At 35.6% G+C, this 20368-nt stretch overlaps 1 protein-coding gene across 3 annotated transcripts in view; it reads right to left on the bottom strand.

The window, feature by feature from the left end:
* Positions 1-20368, bottom strand: part of ERCC6 (ERCC excision repair 6, chromatin remodeling factor) — a 43051-nt gene that overhangs the window by 15749 nt on the left and 6934 nt on the right. For all 3 annotated transcript variants that reach the window (XM_054636874.2, XM_054636875.2, XM_054636873.2), the window contains 4 exons: positions 19005-19731; positions 12387-12512; positions 8510-8668; positions 4443-4578 (listed from right to left, as the gene is read on the bottom strand). In XM_054636874.2, coding sequence (XP_054492849.2) covers positions 4443-4578; positions 8510-8668; positions 12387-12512; positions 19005-19731 — 1148 coding nt within the window. The remainder of the gene's footprint in view (positions 1-4442; positions 4579-8509; positions 8669-12386; positions 12513-19004; positions 19732-20368) is intronic.

Here is a 20368-nt window from a genome sequence, read left to right as displayed (position 1 = left end):
TAGAATAATTTGTATTACAGACAGAGTAGGATTTCTCTGCAGGTGTGGACATCCAAAGCTTAATTCTACCTGGTACATTATCCATAGTCTGCAACTTTTCTCAAGTCTCAGCAATGGTCTGTCATAGAATATTGTAGACATCACTACCCAAACACTTAAGACAAATCATCTCGGGTGATTTAAAATTAAAAGCTTGTAAAATATGTAACCTCTCCTAATTTTTGCAATTAATAGGGTATGTCTGCAATTAGCCTGACTTACAGAATGCTATACTCTTGTCATTAAAAGATGTTTTGTGAAAGTGCTGCTGTTATTATGGAGGCTCAAGAGACCAATCCCTCCTAGAGGGCAAACAGTGGACTCGTAGAAAACAACAGCCATAAATCACGCTGTCAGGTAGCAGAGAGAACAGAAGTGAAACACAGGCACATGAAGGCCATTCATTGTAAACACACCAAGGCAGAATCCTAGTCAGGATTTACTGAACCTGTAATTAATTAAAGTTTCCTTCAAGCTAAATTTTTAATAAACAAGGATTTGTGCTGACAATGAAGAAACAGAACAACACAATTTTATCAACTCACACTACAGCACTTACTAAGTCTCATTTTACTGCATTGGGTACCTTTTCAAGGTTGCCTTCACTTTAAGTGCAGTTCTTGGAATAATTCTAAATATTTTAAAACATGCTAATGGATCTAATATTGGGTACAAACTCTTGAGGGTGTGGCATTTTATAATTTAGTATATTTTACAATATTTTGTATATAAAATATATTAATATATATATAAAATATATATATCAAAATATCAATATATATATATATTTATGTATATATTTTATTTCTTTAATCCACAGTTTTCTTGTTTAGTTAGATTAAGGCATGCCTAAATTTTATTTTTTCTCTGGAAATACCCTTCAGTGAAATATTTCATGTGTAAAGTCATCTTGAAATAGATGGTTTAACAGCTGCAAGTATCATGAACTTGATAATTACTTTCTAGGGCTGCATTGTGTGTCCTGCGTTTGACCAGAATAAGAAAATGCAAAGTTACACATTTATAAACAGTATGTGACTAACATCAGAAGGAATTGTTAACCTCAGTGATACCCATTCTAAAGATTAGGAAATTAAATGTTCAGCCTTGAACTTAAAAAATACAGCCTCCTTCCATATGTGATATGTTAAACATGATAACCAAAGTTCATGCTGCCTCTTACATTCTATGATTTACAAATGCTCATGTGCCAACAGAAGTTTTAAAACAACAGGACAAACCATAGTAGGAACTTAATAGCATAAGACAGCACTTCAGGACATTTAGCCACAAATGCTATACCTTGTTCAAACTGAAAGCTGACTTCACAGGGGAAGACTATTACTTAAATCTGGTTCCACCTACTGCTCCAACTTAAGCACATTCGTCATCCTAGAAAAGCTAAATAATCTTCTGTAATCACACATAATAATAATTTTAAAAAAGAGCAAGTTTTGCATTTCATCTGAATGCCTTAAACAAGCTCAAAAGTCTTGGAAATCCCTCCAACTTGCTACTGTGTCTTCCTTCGATCATCTAAAATACCAATCTGTCTCCCTTTATAGATAGCTGAAACCTTTAGTTAGAGTCCAAGGGGCAAAATGGGAAATTTATATTTCCCTCCTTTACTGTCAAAATTTTCTACCATTGTTATTTTAGAAAAAGATTAATGAGTGTCTCTTTTGAAGCTTTGCATATGCTAAAAACTCCACAAATATTATAGTAGTGAGATGTCTCAATGACTGAGCTGAAACAGGCTGACAAGATTTGCAGCCAATCTGGCAATCACAATTCAGGCTGCTATTTCATACTATTACTGTGAAAATCCTATAACTGCTTGCAAAGAAAATCAAAACAGACTGGTAAAAAAGGTAAAAATCAGAGAACCTTTCACTTACCATGTTGCTCAAAGTCCATTTGTAACACTAAAGAAGTGTCACTAACTGAACAGCTGTGGGAAGTATTGCCTAGAATCAATTTATGATGAAGCAATCAGAACAGATGTCTTCCCTACTCTTCACTGTCAAGTGAAATACTTCTGTGGGCACCTTTGAAGAGCTGGGAGACAGGCTCTTGCATCAATGCTTGTGCATCTTAGAAGATACACCAGAAAATGCCTATTCATAAAACCAAATGATTTAACCAATGTTGAAAGATTTAGTATTTGCAAAGATTTCAGGATTCCTGACAATGTTATGGGAAAAATTACATCCATCCATCTCACCTAAAACATCAACTTAAATTTTATCAAATGAAACTTCAGCTGTTGTGTGTTTCTGCTATGAAATACTGTCCTGCCTTATGGGACACTTGTCATTGCTTAACCCTTTTTCTCCGAAATTCTCATCCAATAGTGTTACAACTAATCTTTGTCCTTAGAATCACCTATGCCTCTTTCATAGACTTGTAGAGAACAAACTGCAGTACTGGGTTTTACCACAACCTGCTGGCCAACCACTACAGGATAAGGTAGTCCTCAAAATCTATTAAGATCTTCACTGACAATCCATTTAGTCTGGAGGACAAAAGTGTTCCTCCACTGGTTCAGAAAATTGTAGCCCCCTCAGAGGCTGAAATGACCTTTCTCACTCCAAAGCTGATAACAAAGTTCAGTTCCCCAATCCTCTCCTGGAGCTGTCCAACATGAAACTCTTCTCATTTACTTTATGATAAACTAGGATACACAAATAGAACAGGTGAATACTGGAATTGTCTGTTAATTCCAAACAAGCCTGTGCCACACTGTGACTACAGGTGAACAGGGAGTTGGCTTTTGGCTAAGTAAAATTAATCTCAAAGAACTTATGCAGTTTAACCACTCTTTTAATATTTATTTAACGTAACTTATTCTTTTATGTCTTATGTCAGAGCTTAAAGGCAGAATGGTCCCTGGATGAGCATTACAAAGTTAAGATGTGCAAAAGTGGTCTTCTGCAATGCCACAGATTATCAGCAGATGGAACTGCTGTAAGATCAGAACTAAAGTATTCATAATGTATTTTGAAAAGAAATCCTAGGCAGGAGTAAATCACCTGTCCTGTATTTTATGTGATATATTTTCAGTGTACAAGTGTTACTTATGTTAATTTATTAGTAGCAAATTTTTACTGCAGGTATGGGGGAAATAAAACAGGGAAGTTGGTTTTTTTCCTTACTTTCGCTTGCTCTTCTCTGATTAAGAGACATCTAGGAAAAAAACGTGCATGTGGTTAAGACCTTATCAGTGACACCTGTTTAAAGGACTGTTACACTCTTAGAAGATGAAGCATTAGGTTCAGTTCTCTAAATTTGCTCAAAAGTGCTTACATCTTCAATTTTAAGTTGTTGAATATGTATTTGAAGGATGACAGTGGGAAGGTGAAATCTTGAAAACCTTACTATTCCTGCAGATGGAAAAATTTGAGTCAGTCTGTCAAGTCCATTAATTAAGAAACAGCCCAAAATAAGCACACATGATTTAATTTGGGAAGACATGCGACCGTGTTATTGAGGTCAACAGACTTTTAGGGCTTGAAAACACACCAAGTTAATTGAACAACAGGAAGCTATTAGCACATTAGAGTGTGCTACTCCTTTTTTGCTAGGTACTGTAACTGCATCAATTACTTCAGAATACGTTTAATCAAGTGCAATTAAGCACCACATAATCTTAATGTTATTACAAGAAATTCAATAAATATTTAAAGAGAAATTTAAAAATGCTGAAAACTCATTTAAACATCTGAAATATGATGGGGAAAAGAAAAATCTAAGTTTTCCTTGCTTTGTTCCTGCAAGGTACCAAAGTTTCAAACTTCAGACAAGTCAGGCTTTCCAACTTAAGCAAGACTAAGAACATGTATATGAAGAGACTGTTGAAGAAAACTGAAAGACAGACAAGGCACTGCTGGAAACAATGTAAACTAACAAAGTTACTCTGTCATTAAAGAAAATGAGACTGAGTGATACCAACTGGCAGCAACCAACTGAAGAGAAATTATCCACGCATGCAAAACACATTAGATATCAGATCAATGAGATAGTGATGCAAAGAAATGCAAGAAGAGGATTCACAAGTGCTACAAGCATCTATCTGGTGTACAAGCAGTCTAGTCAAACTCCTAGCATGGATTACAGCACAAGGAAAACTCAAGCAAGAAACCTGTTACTATGTTTAATCTGTTCAGGCAATACAAGTCTTCACCATAATAAACATGTATTCTATGTCAACCCTCTTTTAGTCCAGTTTACTATGAAATCTATACAAGACAATGAACTTTTTGTTCTTTTAATACATTCAGAGAAAGGGCACAAGAAGCCCTTTTCTACACAGAAGTATTAGGCAAATAAGCAACAGGGGATTTTTTTTTTTGCTAGTGACAAAAAAAGGCCTCAAGAATTACAAAATGAACATCAATCATTACCTTACTCTTTGTATAAGAACCAGTTTCATGGAGCACAGCAACTCTAAATGGAGGCCACCAAGTGTGGAATTCTTTTACCCACTGATGCAACACAGTAGCTGGACAGACAATCACTGTTGGACCCAATCCCTGGTACCTAAAATAGAGTATTCAAGGAAAAAAAACCTTGATGTGAAATAAATAATTTGTATTAAGTGGCTCATTAAAATACACACATTAAAATGACATATTTTACGGTTTAAGTGGAATATGAGAGCTATGGAAATTAATTGGCAATTTGTTTTCCTGGAAGTCTGTTTTTTAAAGGAAGATGAAGAGGGTACTGCTAAAAGAATCCACTCATTGAACAGTTAATGGATGCATCTATCAAGCTAAACAGGAATAGAAAAGCTCCAAACAATAAGGCATAAGGGAACTTCCTCCTGTGATATTACAAATCAGGTTTTAGTGACTGCTGTTTCTATAAGTGAAAAGAAATCATTAACAAGCAATTATTTTATTACTTCTATTATACAGAATGTGTAGCTAGAGTCTCACAAATGAACTTACACACAGGTGTTCTGCTTCATGTTGGTAATATACTGTAATCTCATCATCATAGTTTATTGATAAGACAAGGAATCTAAAGTGCAGACTATATCATCCATGGATGTTGAGATCTGAGCTTGGCTCAAACTGTCTCATAAGTTTCTTATTCGTAATTTTATTACTGTTTCTGAGAATTACTAAAGAGGTCTGAAACAAAGCCTTTCTGTATATGAAGTTCAGAGCTGCTCTTAAGAAGGGAAAAATCCCTTGCACACCAGCCAAATAAAAAATACTATTGCCAACAATAAATACCAACAATCCTGTAAGAAATATATGAAGTGGTGGTTACTAGCAGTTATTTTTCCAATATATTTGCTCTTTAAAAATGGAAAAAATAACTCTGCAAACAAAGGCAATAACTTCAGTTATCATACACTGATCTGTGTCTGTGTACTATCCAAGTGACGCTAAATAAACAACCCAAAAAATCACAGTAGACATTCAAGATCACACACTGATAGCAATAAAGGATTTCTCAGACAACAGCAACACTCTGCTTAAAAAAAGCCCAAACCCCTTAACATCTTCAGAAACTGCTGACATGAAGAAATACTATTCTTTATCAAAAGCTTATATATATGCAGAGAAACAACCTGGACATTGCTTATTATGAACAAATACTATAACATAACCTTATATGGTCTAATTAAAAAACTCCCTGCAATTCAAAGGGAAGAAACAACTTGAAGACATGAAAAATAACTTCAACTATGCTATGAATACAAATAATCACTGCTACTACTCTTAAAAATACCTAAAGCAAAAAAGCCAACTTTCCCAGAACATACTAGTTTCTTACTCTTCATGGGTAGTAACAAAATACATCTGTTTATTCCCCTGGTCTGTTTTCACACAAGCTCACATGTAAGGTTTATCCAGATTTTCCCCCCCCTGAGCTTACACAAAGAGTTCACACCTCCTTGGATCAATTTTCAGAAACTCCACTCCCTCTCTGCTTGGCTGTGTGAAAACTCTTCTGTGTCTAGTCTGACTCTACCCACTTTCCACTAGCCAACATTTTATTATTCTCCTGAGAGCTTTTATTTATTTATATAAAAGAGTCATCTAGCTTCTTCCAGTCTGAGCTGTTCCACAAAACAAAACAAATCATATACTTCTGCTTGCTACACTTGGGAGGCATCTTTCATTCTCCTAATCACTGCAACACTGCAAGATCTGCTCTGCTGCCTATCCAATTTATATTTGTTTTCCTTGAACAAAGGTGACACTTAAAACATTCAAAACCAAAGTCTTACTAGTGCCTTGTACCAAGATAATAATACTGCCCTGTTCCTACTCCAAATATATTGCCATATTGTATTCTGTCCCTTTTTCACAGCTGCATTGTACTAATAGCTTATGGTCAATGTCATATTTGGTCAATATATCCAAATATCTTTCTTCTTCTGTTGCTTCTGATTTATAGAGTCCAAATTCAGAAGAATCCTTTATTTGTTGTTATTTAATTGGATGCAATTGGAATTGCACGTAAGTTCAAATTCCTGCAACTTACTACCAAGAAAAAGCAAACTGTGCTCATGCTATATTTATAATCTTTAAACACTGAAAAAGTTTGCACAGGAAAACATGTTTCCTTATAACTAAAGTTGCCAAGGACCGGCAAATCATGTTTTCAAGCTGAAACAATAACTAACCCTAGTGAAGAAAAGAAAACAGGGCAGCAAGAGCAACACACTTTTTCTGAGGCAATGGATTTTTATTTACCTAAGCACCATGGAAATTAATCTATGCCACTCAAAGTAGAGATTGAGCTGTTTATGTTTATGTCTCAGTATCCTGAAGAGCACAGATGGGTAAATAATCAGTGTATAAACTTTCTGTCAGTTTCCCATCTGAGGTTTCAAATAAATGAAAGCAAGTCTGTAACGAAAGGTTTTTGTTACACACCAAGGTAAGGAAACCCAAGCTAGGCTGGAAGACACTGACAGTGCTGAGCACACAGCTTTGTCCCCTCTTAGTGCTGGCCTTGCAGAGAGGCTGCCCAGGAAGTCTCCTGCCTATCAGCCTACACTCATCCAGTAGAAACAAGTTAACCAGTACTACTGGTAACCAGTATTACTGCCTTCTCAGCCCAGGGCAGGAAAACACTTGACTATGAAAGATGAAGTTGTTTAGACTGTCAGCCTTACAGCATCACACACACAAAATCAGAGCAAGCTTCACCAATATATTAAACCTTGTTTCTCTCCATGGAATTACTGTCATGATGGACTCAATGACATGCACCAGCCAGAACATGAAACTCAACACATTATCTTGCATGCAGAAAGAGCACTGCAACTTAGGTGGGCAAATTGCAGTTTGCAAAAGGCAAATTGATTTTGACCTTTTTAAACTTTTACTGTAGTTTTGCACTATTTAACAGTGTCAAGACATGTCCCTGAAGGATTTCTATCAACTCAGTAGTCTCCCAAGTGGGGTAGGGAATATAAAATAATCTGTACAATACATCCTTAACCAGGCAGCCATATTAAAGTAAACCAGCTGACCTGAGTGAAGGACCTATGGAGTTTATTTTTATATTAAGACTATAGTAGGAAGCAACTAGAGAGAAAACAGGAATATTTTCTCTTTAAAGCATTATTTTACAATTCATGTACAAGCTAAACGTAATTTAAACATACCTCTACATAAAGGTAATTATTTGTTTAGTACAGTACTATGATAGTTGCTTAATTTCATGTAGCTATTTACATCAGGTAAACAGGCCAACAGAAGTAGAAAAATCAACTACTATTCATGCATGCATTTGCAAATCTGAGGACACAAACAAGTAATTCCACCTATGAAGAAGAAATTTTAAAGTATTGTTCAGTAACAAAAAACCATAAAATACCTCGTAAGAAAGGCCAGTCACACTAGCATATGTTTTGAAAAGCAGCAACAACAAAAAAACAAAAGCAGATGGAAATTCCTCTGCATAAGTTACTGGTTTTACTCTTACTAATAATTTTTGGCATGGATAATTCCCTGCCCATCAAAAACTCCAACTTTCATTGCAAATCAGCTTGCTACTTCCTGTAAAACATTTACCTGGTGGCTTGCCAGAACAAATATTTTAATGTAAAATTTAATAAATGGAACTAAAGGTATTACATCTAATTTAAAATTCCATATTGTGTAAACTATTGATATTAATGTAATTGAGTTTGTAAACAATCCATTTGTGGAAGGTAACCTTAGACACTGTATTGACCCAAAATATCTAGCGTGGCTCATCTGCAAAATGAAGCATCAATGCCTGGAATTCATTAAAAGTGTTACATGTTTAATTTTTCCTGCCCTACAGCTCCATTGTCTCGTAAAATTTTTCCTTTGATGTCCCCCACTAAAAGAATTAAAGGAATATTGTAATTGAAATGTCATTAATAATTCACAGGACCCTCCTCCACCAGTAATACATCTGATGAAATATTAATTGAGCTCCACAGACTGACAGTCTGCAGAGAAGCACTTGCCTGTAATTTGAACCACGAGTCCTCATATTGCTGTAGCTCAGACCTGCCAAGAAGGCAATTATCTGAATGGTCTTGCCCAATCCCATCTCATCTCCCAGAATTCCTCCTGCCTGCTGGCAGTGCAATTCCCAAAGCCACCTAACACCTGTCTGCTGGTACCTAAAACAAGGAAAAAGAAGATGGCAAATGTTTGATAATACAGATCATAACAGAAAGTACTCATGAATTAATCATTTGGCAAGGTTCTCATACCAGTTACTGTAACATGCTGGATGTGTGTTTTACATGAGTGCTGTATTTACTAGGTCATACATTTTTGATGTACTCAGACATTACATGTGACTTTTGTTCTTTATGCAACACTAAAACATTTCTAATTAAACCAACAGTCATTGTAATTAGAGGGTATTTTATTTCATATATATTTTAAGTGCTAAAAGCAACTTTGAACGTTACTCTTATGAAGCATTAGCTTTTCAGAAAAGACAAGATGCAAGGGTCTAGTAAATAATATTATTTGGAACATACTCCTTGAAGTGAAGGAAAAGGTTGACTTGTAAGGGGTACAGACTTCATACTCTACTACAAAAACTGATCACATCTGCCAAATCATGCTTTTTTAAAACATAAATTTATTTAATAACATTCAGTCTCTTTCAATGAAGAAAAAAACCAAGACTAAGCAATAGAAACTATTGCAGTGCAGGGGATACAGCAGAGCATTATGTGAGAGCATCAGGGCAGTTTCTACTCCCAGTCCCTCAATGGAAATAGTACAAGCAACAATGTAAAATACATTCCACTTAAAAGAAGCAGACTAGAAAGCAAGATTTATGACAGCAAGCTAAAAAGGTGAAGATAAGATGCTGGGCTGAGAATCACTTTAGGACATACCTTTTTATAACATGAAATAGTGAGACCAGTAGGAATAACATACCATGTGTGGGGTTAAATTGAAAACAAAAGAAATAAATGAAAAACTATACCTCTAAATCACATTAAAAAAAAAAATCAAACAAACACCTCAGTGCCTTGTAACTTACAGGAAAAAAAAGGTTACTAATAATTTTCTTGATGGCATGCATTTCTTTGCAGAGCACAGCAAAGAACAAAACACTTTTTAAATAGGGGTCATTCATTTTAGGTGATTTCTTCTGTGCATTTCAAAATCCTGTTTCTATCCTTGAACAAATAATATTTAGGACTACTGACAGCTAATGACACTAGTGTCTACAAAGTACTATTAAAAATCAATTTGTGATGAGTTTGGTATGGATTTAGAGAATGCTAAATGGAGACAAACAAATGGCTTGAGTAGTTAAAAAAAGATGATCAAAGAACACATCTAATGGTTCAGACATCACACTATCTGCTGGTGTCTCAAAAGCATTATGCCACGAAGCCCTTAAGAAACCCTTTTATTAGAAATTAATTCACCTTAAAATGCAGCAATCTATAAAACAACTATGAAATGGCTTGCAGGATTAGCTATAATTGGATTAAGATGCTATCATTACTACATTTTATGAAGACAAAACATCTTCTGAAAAACATTAAAGAATTGAAAATAACCCTAATTCCAGTCAGAAGGTGCTCCCCCAGACAAATGTTCAGCATGTCTCTTCAAAAGACAACCATTCAATAACTTCCGAATACAAACTGTATGTAATCCTAAAAAATAGTACAGGAGCTTTAAAATTAGATGAATTTATAAACATATTTCTCCCTCTCCTTCCTTCTCTTGAGAAAGTTTCACAGTAGATAATTAAGCTTGCGAAAAATTCTGCTGCATGGTTATATAAAAACATGATGATCATATAAACATGCAATGTAACTATCCAAAAGTTAAAGGAACTCCATTTTTGTGGTTATATGGAAAGATAATGAATTCTTTTCAACCTTACACTTTTATTGCACCAATTTTTATGAGATTTTTTGGTTTGTTTTTTTTTTTTTTTTCTTAAATTCCAAAAATATTCTGGAAGTAAATAAAAGTGCTGCTGGCCCTCCAAAATAGTTACATTGTATTGTATTGCACAGGAGCAATCATGCATCAAAATGATGCATCAAAATTCACCACAGCAGATACCAGAGTTCAGCTGCATTGTTGCAGAGACAAAATTGTGTTCCAGATTTATCAGGGAAATCACACACTGGAAGCAAACAGTGATGAAGGCTGTTTTCTTTTTCATAGAGAGAGCATTCTTGCAGGCTTATGCAGATGGAAAAAGGCAATGTTTGCAGGTCTGCTCAGTTTTGTTCCACAGCAGCATCCATGTTATTCCTAATCAATATTTAGCAAAGCAGACAAGTGTGCATGGAAGAAACAGACTGTCCACTTTAACAGGCTTTCCAATAAAACAAACCTGAGGGTCTCCTATTTCCAGCATGCGCTAACTTCTTTGGAATTTAACTATGCAGGAAGATCACTTCAAGTACATGCTATACATGTCCTTGGGCCAATATACTTCCCTGTTTTGTACTAAACTTGCTCAGAACTCCACAGTTTAATGCCTATTGACTATGGGCTTTCCTACACTGGAGATTTCAGCATTTAAGTTACAAGTCAGACAAATCATTCATTGCAATTGATCTTTCTAACCACTTAAGAAGTTTTGCCAACTGACTCATGCTTGCAGGGATACCCTTCATTAGTGAGGCTTGCATCTTCAAGATTAATTTTTAGTGACTGCTCTATTTCATTTCCCTTTGGGTTGCTCAGACCACACATCCGTCCTCAAGATGAATACTTGTGCAGTACCTTCACATAAACAAATGGAGACCACATATTGGCTCTGGATGGTCCCAGCAACCAAGGCATTAATTCAACTCCATTTCAGAGCTAGTGCTTTCCTTCTGAGGACTACAGGACAACAGTAATAATTTCTCTGAGGTCAAGACTAAGTGGTTCTCTTGGAAGGGTTACCACACACACCCATTATAAACCAGGGCTTTCTACTACATAAGATTTTAACAGACTTTGCTTTCAAGAGAAGAGAAGATTTTCTTGCTGTGTGAAATGTTGCCAACAAAACTGAATTCAAGCCCATTATGCATGAAATTTAAGGGAGAGATTATGGATAAAATTAAGTGGTTAGCTGCTAATTTGTAGTTGCGTTGTTTTTTTTTTTTTGAGATGAACTTGAAAGCATCACGAGGCACTATGTTTTAAAAAAACTGAAACAGAAAACACTTATGTTGAAATCTGTAATTAAGCATTAAATAACTAAAGAATGAGTTGTAGAATGTTTTCATTCTACCAGAGGAATTAAGAATTTACTCTCTATATTTTAAAATTTTACCTGGCAAAATGTTCAAGATTATTTTATAATATGAATTACCAACAGTTACTTTGAAAAGACTTTCAGTAGTTACTTAAAGAAAAAGTTCTCCATATTTTCTACTGGCAGAAAATTTCACTCCACTCAATCAGAGAAACACCATCTTTCTTGTTTTCTTTTATCACATCTTACCATCATCTTATATTTCAAAGTAAAATTATTTTACCACTCCACACCTGAATTAGGAACAAGCATATATCAATAAAAGAATTCATTTATACAAATAGACAAAGAGAGCTTCTCAATTCATAGTTTAGCTAACACACATTTACAATATTCACATCAGCCAGTTATCACCTTCACATAATTGCATTTTGTGATCACAATAAGTTTATTTCTTTGAAGTTTGATCCTGAAATGTTTTTAAAAGAAAGAATCCTATTGAAACAATTGAAGCAAAGTTGAGGCTTCACTGAAGGCATTCACTGAAGCAAAAGTTACAGCAAAGGTTATCTGGAACTCACTATGACTATTACTACTAATATTATTAACAGTATACAGTGGCATTATACTGAAATAAAGTACACAATACATACTTAAAAAGCTTTTTGAAGAGAAATCCTGGTACTTTGAAACCCTCTTCAAACTCAACATCACTTTCTTCAGAAAGTTCCTCAGCAGTTTGATGTTCTTTATCCTTCAAACGTTCTTTTTGCCACTTCCTGGAATAACACAAGGAATCAACATTCAATTATAGCATGGAAAAGATTCTGCATGAAAATGACACTGAATTTTGATCAAGTAAAAAACCCAAAAAACCCACATAATCTGATGTTATGATTTAAAATAGTGATCCTTTGGAGGAGAGAATTACACAAGTAAAGGCTTGAGATGTCTGGTATATTAAGGTATATTAGAAAAGGAACATGTTCTATAGCTAGTTACATTTTTTTAATTTTCTATAGACAAAATTGCTAACATAATGAAATCAACAGCTAATAGCACCAAAAAGCCTTTAAACTCCTAAATCTCACTCCCCTTAAACTCCCCCTCCACCAAAGTATTGATAAAGTTTAGGTGTTCCAAAGCTATTTTATTAATTTACTTGAACACTTAAATTTAACTTCCTTCCTGTAGAGAAAAGTGAAGTGCATAATCTTATACAGAAGACTCAGTTGGAAACATCACCATATTCAGGGTGACATGCTCTAAATCTGTAACACATTCATTATTAAGATAATGAGTTTTATGAGGTTTTGGAATTACAGTGTGATTTGTGGTTTGCAGCCTCAACTTATTTGGACTTCAGGCAGCTTAGAGAATTACCTTCCTGTCCCATCATTCCCCCACTGCTGAGAAAATACCGAAGGATCTTCAACACTCCAACAAAATGATGAACCTGTGTTTCAGTGACCCAAACCCATCTGCCTCTAAAGGTAAAGTGTACTCTAGCTGGCTATGTATTACTCGACCAACAGCGCTTCACTGACAATCTGGTGCTTGCTGGAGTTCTCTCCTGGAAGTGCCATTTACTGCAGGCACACTGAATGTGGTGGATAAACGGATAAAATCCCTACAGAAACTGGCAAGGCACACCACAGATTAAAAACATCCATAAGCTACTGTTCTGAATGCAGTGCAAAAGCAAACTTCCACTTAACAGTCTCTGCACACCTGGCAAATTTAAGAATGCTTGTGTTAGGAACGAGAGAGCAGGGAAGAAGTTCAACACCTCACATCCAAGCAATACAATCATACACTCTTTCTCATGAAAGAAAGCTGACTGTGTGAGGTTTCTATATGGACTTTTCAGTAGTACCTTTTGAGAAAATACTTCAAGTCTGCCTTTATGGAACTAGTCACAAACTTGGTATTGTTCTATCAACTCAAAATAAACACCACCATCTCCAAATACACACAAGCTCCAATCACTGCCAAGAATGAAAGCACTGAAAAACTAAGACCACACAATGCTGGTCAGGTTTCGAGAACCAGTTTCACTGAAGCATATTTTGATCTCTTAAGTCAAGATGTCTTCAGAAGCAAAAATAATGATGGGGGAAAAAAGAGCATATCCAGGGAAAAAACTAGATGAACAAAGACAGCCATCAGTTTGCTGTTTAAAACTGATGATTTGTTAATGTTTATACAGGATTCTTCTTATTTCATTACATGAAATCATGAATCCAGCTAAGTTGTAAAAAAGAACTTACTAAAAACACATGAAATGTCAGTGTTTTCCTCTTTTATAAACCTTTCCTAACAGGAATGGAAATCTCTATCTTAGAGTAGCAGTCTGCTAAATTACAAAATATCACTCGTGGTCTGCAGTCTAGCAGGCTGGTATGATACCTTCTAGAGTCATAGCATAAGAATGCATTTATGTTTCTTTCAGTACTACAATGTTATGCTATCAGGCACAGAGGGTCTTACTTTTTTGAGTTCCAGAAAAAGAAATTCGAGTTGACAAATGCTGATAATCATTGCTTCAGACTGCATCACTACTGTAACTGTGACATGCCACAACTTGATTATTTCATTTGACTGGATTATGACAGGACTCAAACCAAGGAAGGGAACTCCTACTTACCATACTAAAATCAAAACAACTACAGATTACAAAGCTTCTAAAGAGACATGTAAGTAAACAATTCATACTAAATCCAAACAGGGTAATAATTTGTACAAGAATTTGCTATTAATTTTGCACTCCAACATGAATCACCACCAGCCAGCACAGGAGCAGCAGCCTCCCCTGGGAAGGAGCAGATTGCCCTCTAGTGTGCATTGGGAAAAGTGATCCAGAAACAACCAAGAGGAAACTACAAGGTAAACTCGAAGCTGTCCAGGAATTTAGGCACTTCACTGGTACATTTTCTTCAAGAAGTGTGACTGACATTGGGATTTCTCCTAAAATTATACATGGAAAATATATAGAATTTGAACCAATAAACCCTGTACTTAATTTTCCTGAAAAATATTTCCTTTTTACATGCTCTGTTACTTCACTGAGGTACTACATCTCTTCCAAATATCTAGAGGTTTTTAGCCATCAATTACCAGTTTAAAGAAATAGCAGCAACTTGTTATCAAAAACAACTTTCAAAGTTTGAAGAAGCTATTCAGTTTCTGACAGGCTGCGAGCTTAATGTAACACACACCATTAAGATATTCTACACTGAAATGTCATTATTTTATAAAGAAAAGTGTAAATATCCAAATGGCTGAAGCCACGGGAGGACAAACACTATTTCCAAGATCAGATCAGTCTATTGGCTAATCTGGTCTTGTACCTTTCCCTGGAAGTCAGACTTCGGAGGGAGAAATAGTGGTCATCATCTTTGACTTAAATACACAGTAACTTACTGCTCATTTGGTCAGTATATTCCTTGCACACATCAGTTAAAATTACCAAAGTCTCTTTAAAACAGAAGCATGACCTTTAAGAAATCTATCTTATATTGTCCATTGTCACTGACATAAATGTTATTTTATCCCTGAAAGTGAAGTATGAAAGCCATATATCATACAATTAAATTTCTTCTTAATATAGGAATGTATTCAGATACTAAGCCCATTTCACACTTATTGCAATACCCTAGAAAGAAATTCTGCACCCAAAACAGTAATGAGCACAATTTAAGTTTGTTTGGTTTTTTTTTTTTAAATGCAGTCAGGAACCAAGCTGAGTATTTAATATAGTTTGCATTTGTAAAGCACAATATGTTTTATATTTTATACAGCTAAGAATCCCTTACAGATTATTCTAATTTGCTAAATTGACGCATTCAGTATTGCTTTTTTGATCTAACTTTTTATGGTCTATATGGGTGGATTTAATTGGTATGTCCTAACAGATGAAATACATGCAGTTAGTACCACAAGCCTCCATAAGTAAATTTAGACTGATGTAGACAATTACACACTTGAGTTTAGAATGAAAGGTGTACTCAGTGAGTGAGAGAAAATATATCTTCATTTGTGTCCTGGCTTTGTCACTTTAAAGAGCAGTAAGAATGCTTTAAGAAAGTATCTTTCAGGAAAGGTAATATTTAATCCTTTTTTAACTTAGAACTTTGAAACACAGAGAAATTCAATAATTCAGATACATCAAAGAAAGCTAGCACATGAAAGCTGATCAGTGAAAACCAATTTAATTTAACACAATTTTTTTCTTTATGAATCTACTGCTTTGTGTGTACTGACAGTCAAAACTTCCTGCTACACAACTGCCTGGATATCACTGGAGAGACAAGAAAAGAAGCAGCTTCCCAGCCTTGCCTCTGTGCACTTGACAGCAATAGAAGTCAAACAACTGTACATAACAACCAATACAGAATACACAAGAAAACACAGACACAGCACTTATCTGACTTGTAATTCCTTCCTTGAAGCAGCAGGCAGATACATACTGACATCTGGCATGGGAAGAATGTACTTCAGACTGCTAAGGTTTATATGACTCCAAGCTATTACCTTATACTGACACCATCCTGATTCAATAATGTAATGCATTAATTACATATAAGCAGGAAAAAATTACTTTATACTTATGCTTGGCATTTTAATATATGTAAAGGAAAACTTTAAATAATATAAACAAAATCTTGATACTTTGTGGTTTCCATATCTGCATAGCTTGAGAATAATACAAAAAAAATTGCAGTTTTCTTGTTGAGAAAAAAACAAAAAAAGTTTTATTTCCTACTCATTTAATAGGCATTCAAGGTTACTATTGTTTTGTGCTTCTTGGTAAAATAAGTTAAAAAATAGGTTCATTTTCATTCTTTCCATAGTCTTCAAATAAACTGACTGACTGCCCTGGTGGGGGAGTGAGTGAGTGGCTGTGTGGGGCCTGGCTGCTGGCTGGGGTTAAACCACGACATCAGAGCATTCCACTGGGCAGGAGGGAACAGGTTTTGATCTCAATATACCCGATGATGGAGCTCAAGTCTCTGAGACATTCCAGTACCATCCTAGAGACTGACTACCTAAGCCTCTGGGTTCAGGCGGTAATAGCCAGTATGGATAGCTGGGAACAACAACACACTAATTTTCAGTGAATATTTGAATTACCTATAGGTGCATGACAGCATCCTATTTACTTTACTCTCATAACCCTGATGTTCCCTGGTACTGTTCACTATTCTAGCAAGCTATGAATTCACCTTAGGCACAGACCTTTCAGAAGAGAAGATTTTGTTCATCTGCATGTCTACACAGAAACATGGCTCCAGTAACACTAACTAGTGAAAGGCAAGACCCACACAAGGGAAAAAACCTGAAATTCCTGATAGCCTAAGCTGATTCTGCATAGCTAGATTTTACTTTTTCATGTTCCATTGCTCATACCTTGCTTTGAGTGACTAGGCCAACCTCTGGAAGCAGTCTTTAGAAGGACAGGCTGCTCTCCTGCCTGACATTTCCTACAGACAACAGCTCCCATTCTGACAACAGTCTCTTGTTCTAGAGATGCTCTGCAGTCATGCAGTTAGCTAATTATCCTGCTTTAACAACATCAATGTAGTTTCCCCTTGACACAGACCAATCTCTTGAAGTCCCATCTCTGAAAAGTTTTAATGTTAAGGAAACTCATTTTCAGTCTCTAAGAGTGTAGGACTGAATTCATTGCCAAGCACAAGACTAGATGTTCAGAAGAATAAAGTAATCCTGAAGGACTTTCTTCTGCCTCTCTCACGGGTAAAATATACCATAATCTCACTCATTCGTTTGCATTCAAAAGTAAAACTGACATGAAACAAGATATAAATGTAAGCAAATGACAGCATTTCTATAGCATTCTTAATATGTTTCTTAATTCACTACATTTTATTTTCTCATGGCATTTCCCATAATGAAGATTACCTGGGGGTGTCAGCATAAAAACATCAATGTGGACAGCTGCAGCTTAACAGCCACAATAACTGTAGCTATGAAATTTTTAAGAGATGTAGTGTTTTGGTAGCAATTACAGTTATTGATATTTCTAAAATTCATTTAGGCTTTTATTGTAACTTCAGTAACCAAAAGAAATGTAGTCTATGATATGACTTTGCTAAGGATAAATTGTCACAATCTTAACGTTATTAAAAAACGTTTTTGAATGAATTTAAACTGTGAGTCATATTAAAACTTTCAATCAAAATAAATTACTCTTGATGAAAACACTGAATTAAAAATGATTTAATATTGGTCTACTTTAAATGTGAAGAATACAGTTTTATTCAATAAACCAGTAAATATTTTACCGATTAAGAACAATTGTTAATGCATCCCATAGAAAATATATTTTTTTGACCCTTTGGACATTGTTCAGATTAACCTCTTGCCAAAATTTCTATTCAAGAGCAATAAACTGTGCCTTCCTTTGAAAAGCAACATCCTGGGTTTGCAAATGTATTGCCTTATATCAGTTCCTAAATCTGCCTTTGTAACCTGGGATGTGAAAGTGAAGTCAGGCTCTTCCTACATGAGATTTTCTCCAACTGAGAGCACTTCTGCTACCAGAAGATACCTCTTCCTCCACAGCAACTCAGGCTCTCACCACAGTGAAGATGGTGCTTATACCTCTACTTCTTGATATTCTCTGACACAGCACCATTTAAATGTATAAGATTTTATATTTCCACAGAAATGTAAAATTTGAGCTTCCCAAGCATTAATCAAGTTCCTATGCTAGGCTTTATCACTACATCAATCACCCTTCACTGACTGCCCTAATACATGTTCTTCCTCTCACTCTAAAGAAGCTGTTTTCAAGTTCCATGACTTTCTAGAGGACTATGTAACTACCTGAAGGATATTCAGTAAAGGTACTTAATTAAAAGTATACATGCCATCAACAAGCTGAAGTTTATTAATGAAGCTCAACCCTTATACTAGAAAAGAGACAACATGCCTGTGATCACCAACACATAGGTTATCCAAGTTCATAAATCACAGATTAGCACAGGTGATCCACAAATAAGGAACTATAACAACAAGAAAAGTTCAACAGCAAAGCTGTTTTAATTAATCTCCATGTTTGAATCCTTCTGGAAGGCTATCTATGATTCTTCTGACTACATAATTTCCCTTACTTCAACACACTCCCTTAGCAGTCTATTATAGCTATTGTCCTTTGCATACTAATTTATTATTAACATACTATCTACATACTAATTTATTATTATTATATTATTACTACTACTACTATTATTATGTCTAGGACTAACCTTAGTCTCTGTTTATAATACTCCACGTCTCCATCATCTCTCCATCGTCTCACTTTGTGCTTCCCTGGTGTACGCTCCTCTTCCTCAGAGCTTGGAACACAGTCAGCATCATTTTCAGCTTCTTTAGAACCCTTCCTCACCAAATGTTTTCTTTTTCTTGATAAACTCTTAAGTTCATAATCAGAATCACTCTCAGCAAGAGAAGATGCCTGCTCTTCTTCCTCTTCTGCTGCTTCTGGATCAAAGAGCTCCTCATCAGGTACATACTCAGACTCCCCACTATCATCCTCTTGTTCATGCCTGCACTTCTTGGCCTCTGGGTATTTCTGCTCCTTTGGGATCCTGGCCTTGGAATGAATCTGAAGGGCGTGCTTCTGAAGCTCTCGCAAGTGTTTTTTTAAACGCTTATCTGTTTTTGAGAGGGCTTTACCACTTTTCTCCTTTGTGGCAGCTGCAGGAGCCACACACTGAACATTTTTGGCTTGTGCTTTCTTTTTTGCTCCTTTGTGACGGGATAATTTCTTTCTTTCAGATGACAATTTAGCCTGGTCTGCTAAGTACTTCTCAAAATCAGATGTTTCATTTAGCCTTAACTGTCGTGCCTTCCTCTCTGGCTTCTGAGGTATTTTAGTTCCAAATGGAGTCATCTGACCAGTTCGGATGAGCTCTGCCCACTCTGTTTCCTGAGCAGGCATAAGCATACTGCCAAGGGATGATGGACCAGGTTCTGCAACAAAAGTCAGAACAAAGAGCATGCCTTTAACACCTTCTCTGTAGCTAAAACACAGGAACAAGGGTGTTACACGTACTATCAAAATGCAAATATTTCTGAAACAACACACAGCAGCAATAACTACCATAAAATTGCAATTCCCAATGATACATGAACTCTAATGTACCACCTGTGTTGTCAACTGTCAATATGTCACCATGTTCAGAACACGAAACCACTGTGTTCCCATCTGTACCAACACTGCCCATTTCAATCTTATTATTGATTTTTCAGTCCTACTCAAAAGCTTGAAATTTGACACTTTGATTACCACAACAGACAAAAATGTCACAAAACACAGATTGTCCTACCATATGCTTCAAAAAAAACCCAATGACAAAATAACAAACAATAAAACAAAACTAAAAAACCCAAAATCTGTCTTCCTAGCCTACAGTACTAATATGAAGATGATGACTTTTGAAGTCTGGCTGCACAGCACTCTGCCATAAAAGAGCACTTTTAGGTGCACTTATTGTACACAAACTGTAACTGCTGTTTGAAACCAAAGAAAAAGAAAAGCTCTCGAATTCAGGAAGCTGAAGGGGAATTCTGCCCTGAAATCTATTACTAGGACCCAGAATTTCAAAAT

The sequence above is a fragment of the Agelaius phoeniceus genome, chromosome 9 (genome assembly GCF_051311805.1).
Source record: "Agelaius phoeniceus isolate bAgePho1 chromosome 9, bAgePho1.hap1, whole genome shotgun sequence".
NCBI lineage: Eukaryota > Metazoa > Chordata > Aves > Passeriformes > Icteridae > Agelaius > Agelaius phoeniceus.
Note: the sequence above shows the minus strand (reverse complement) of the source record. Positions and strands in the feature narration are given on the sequence as shown.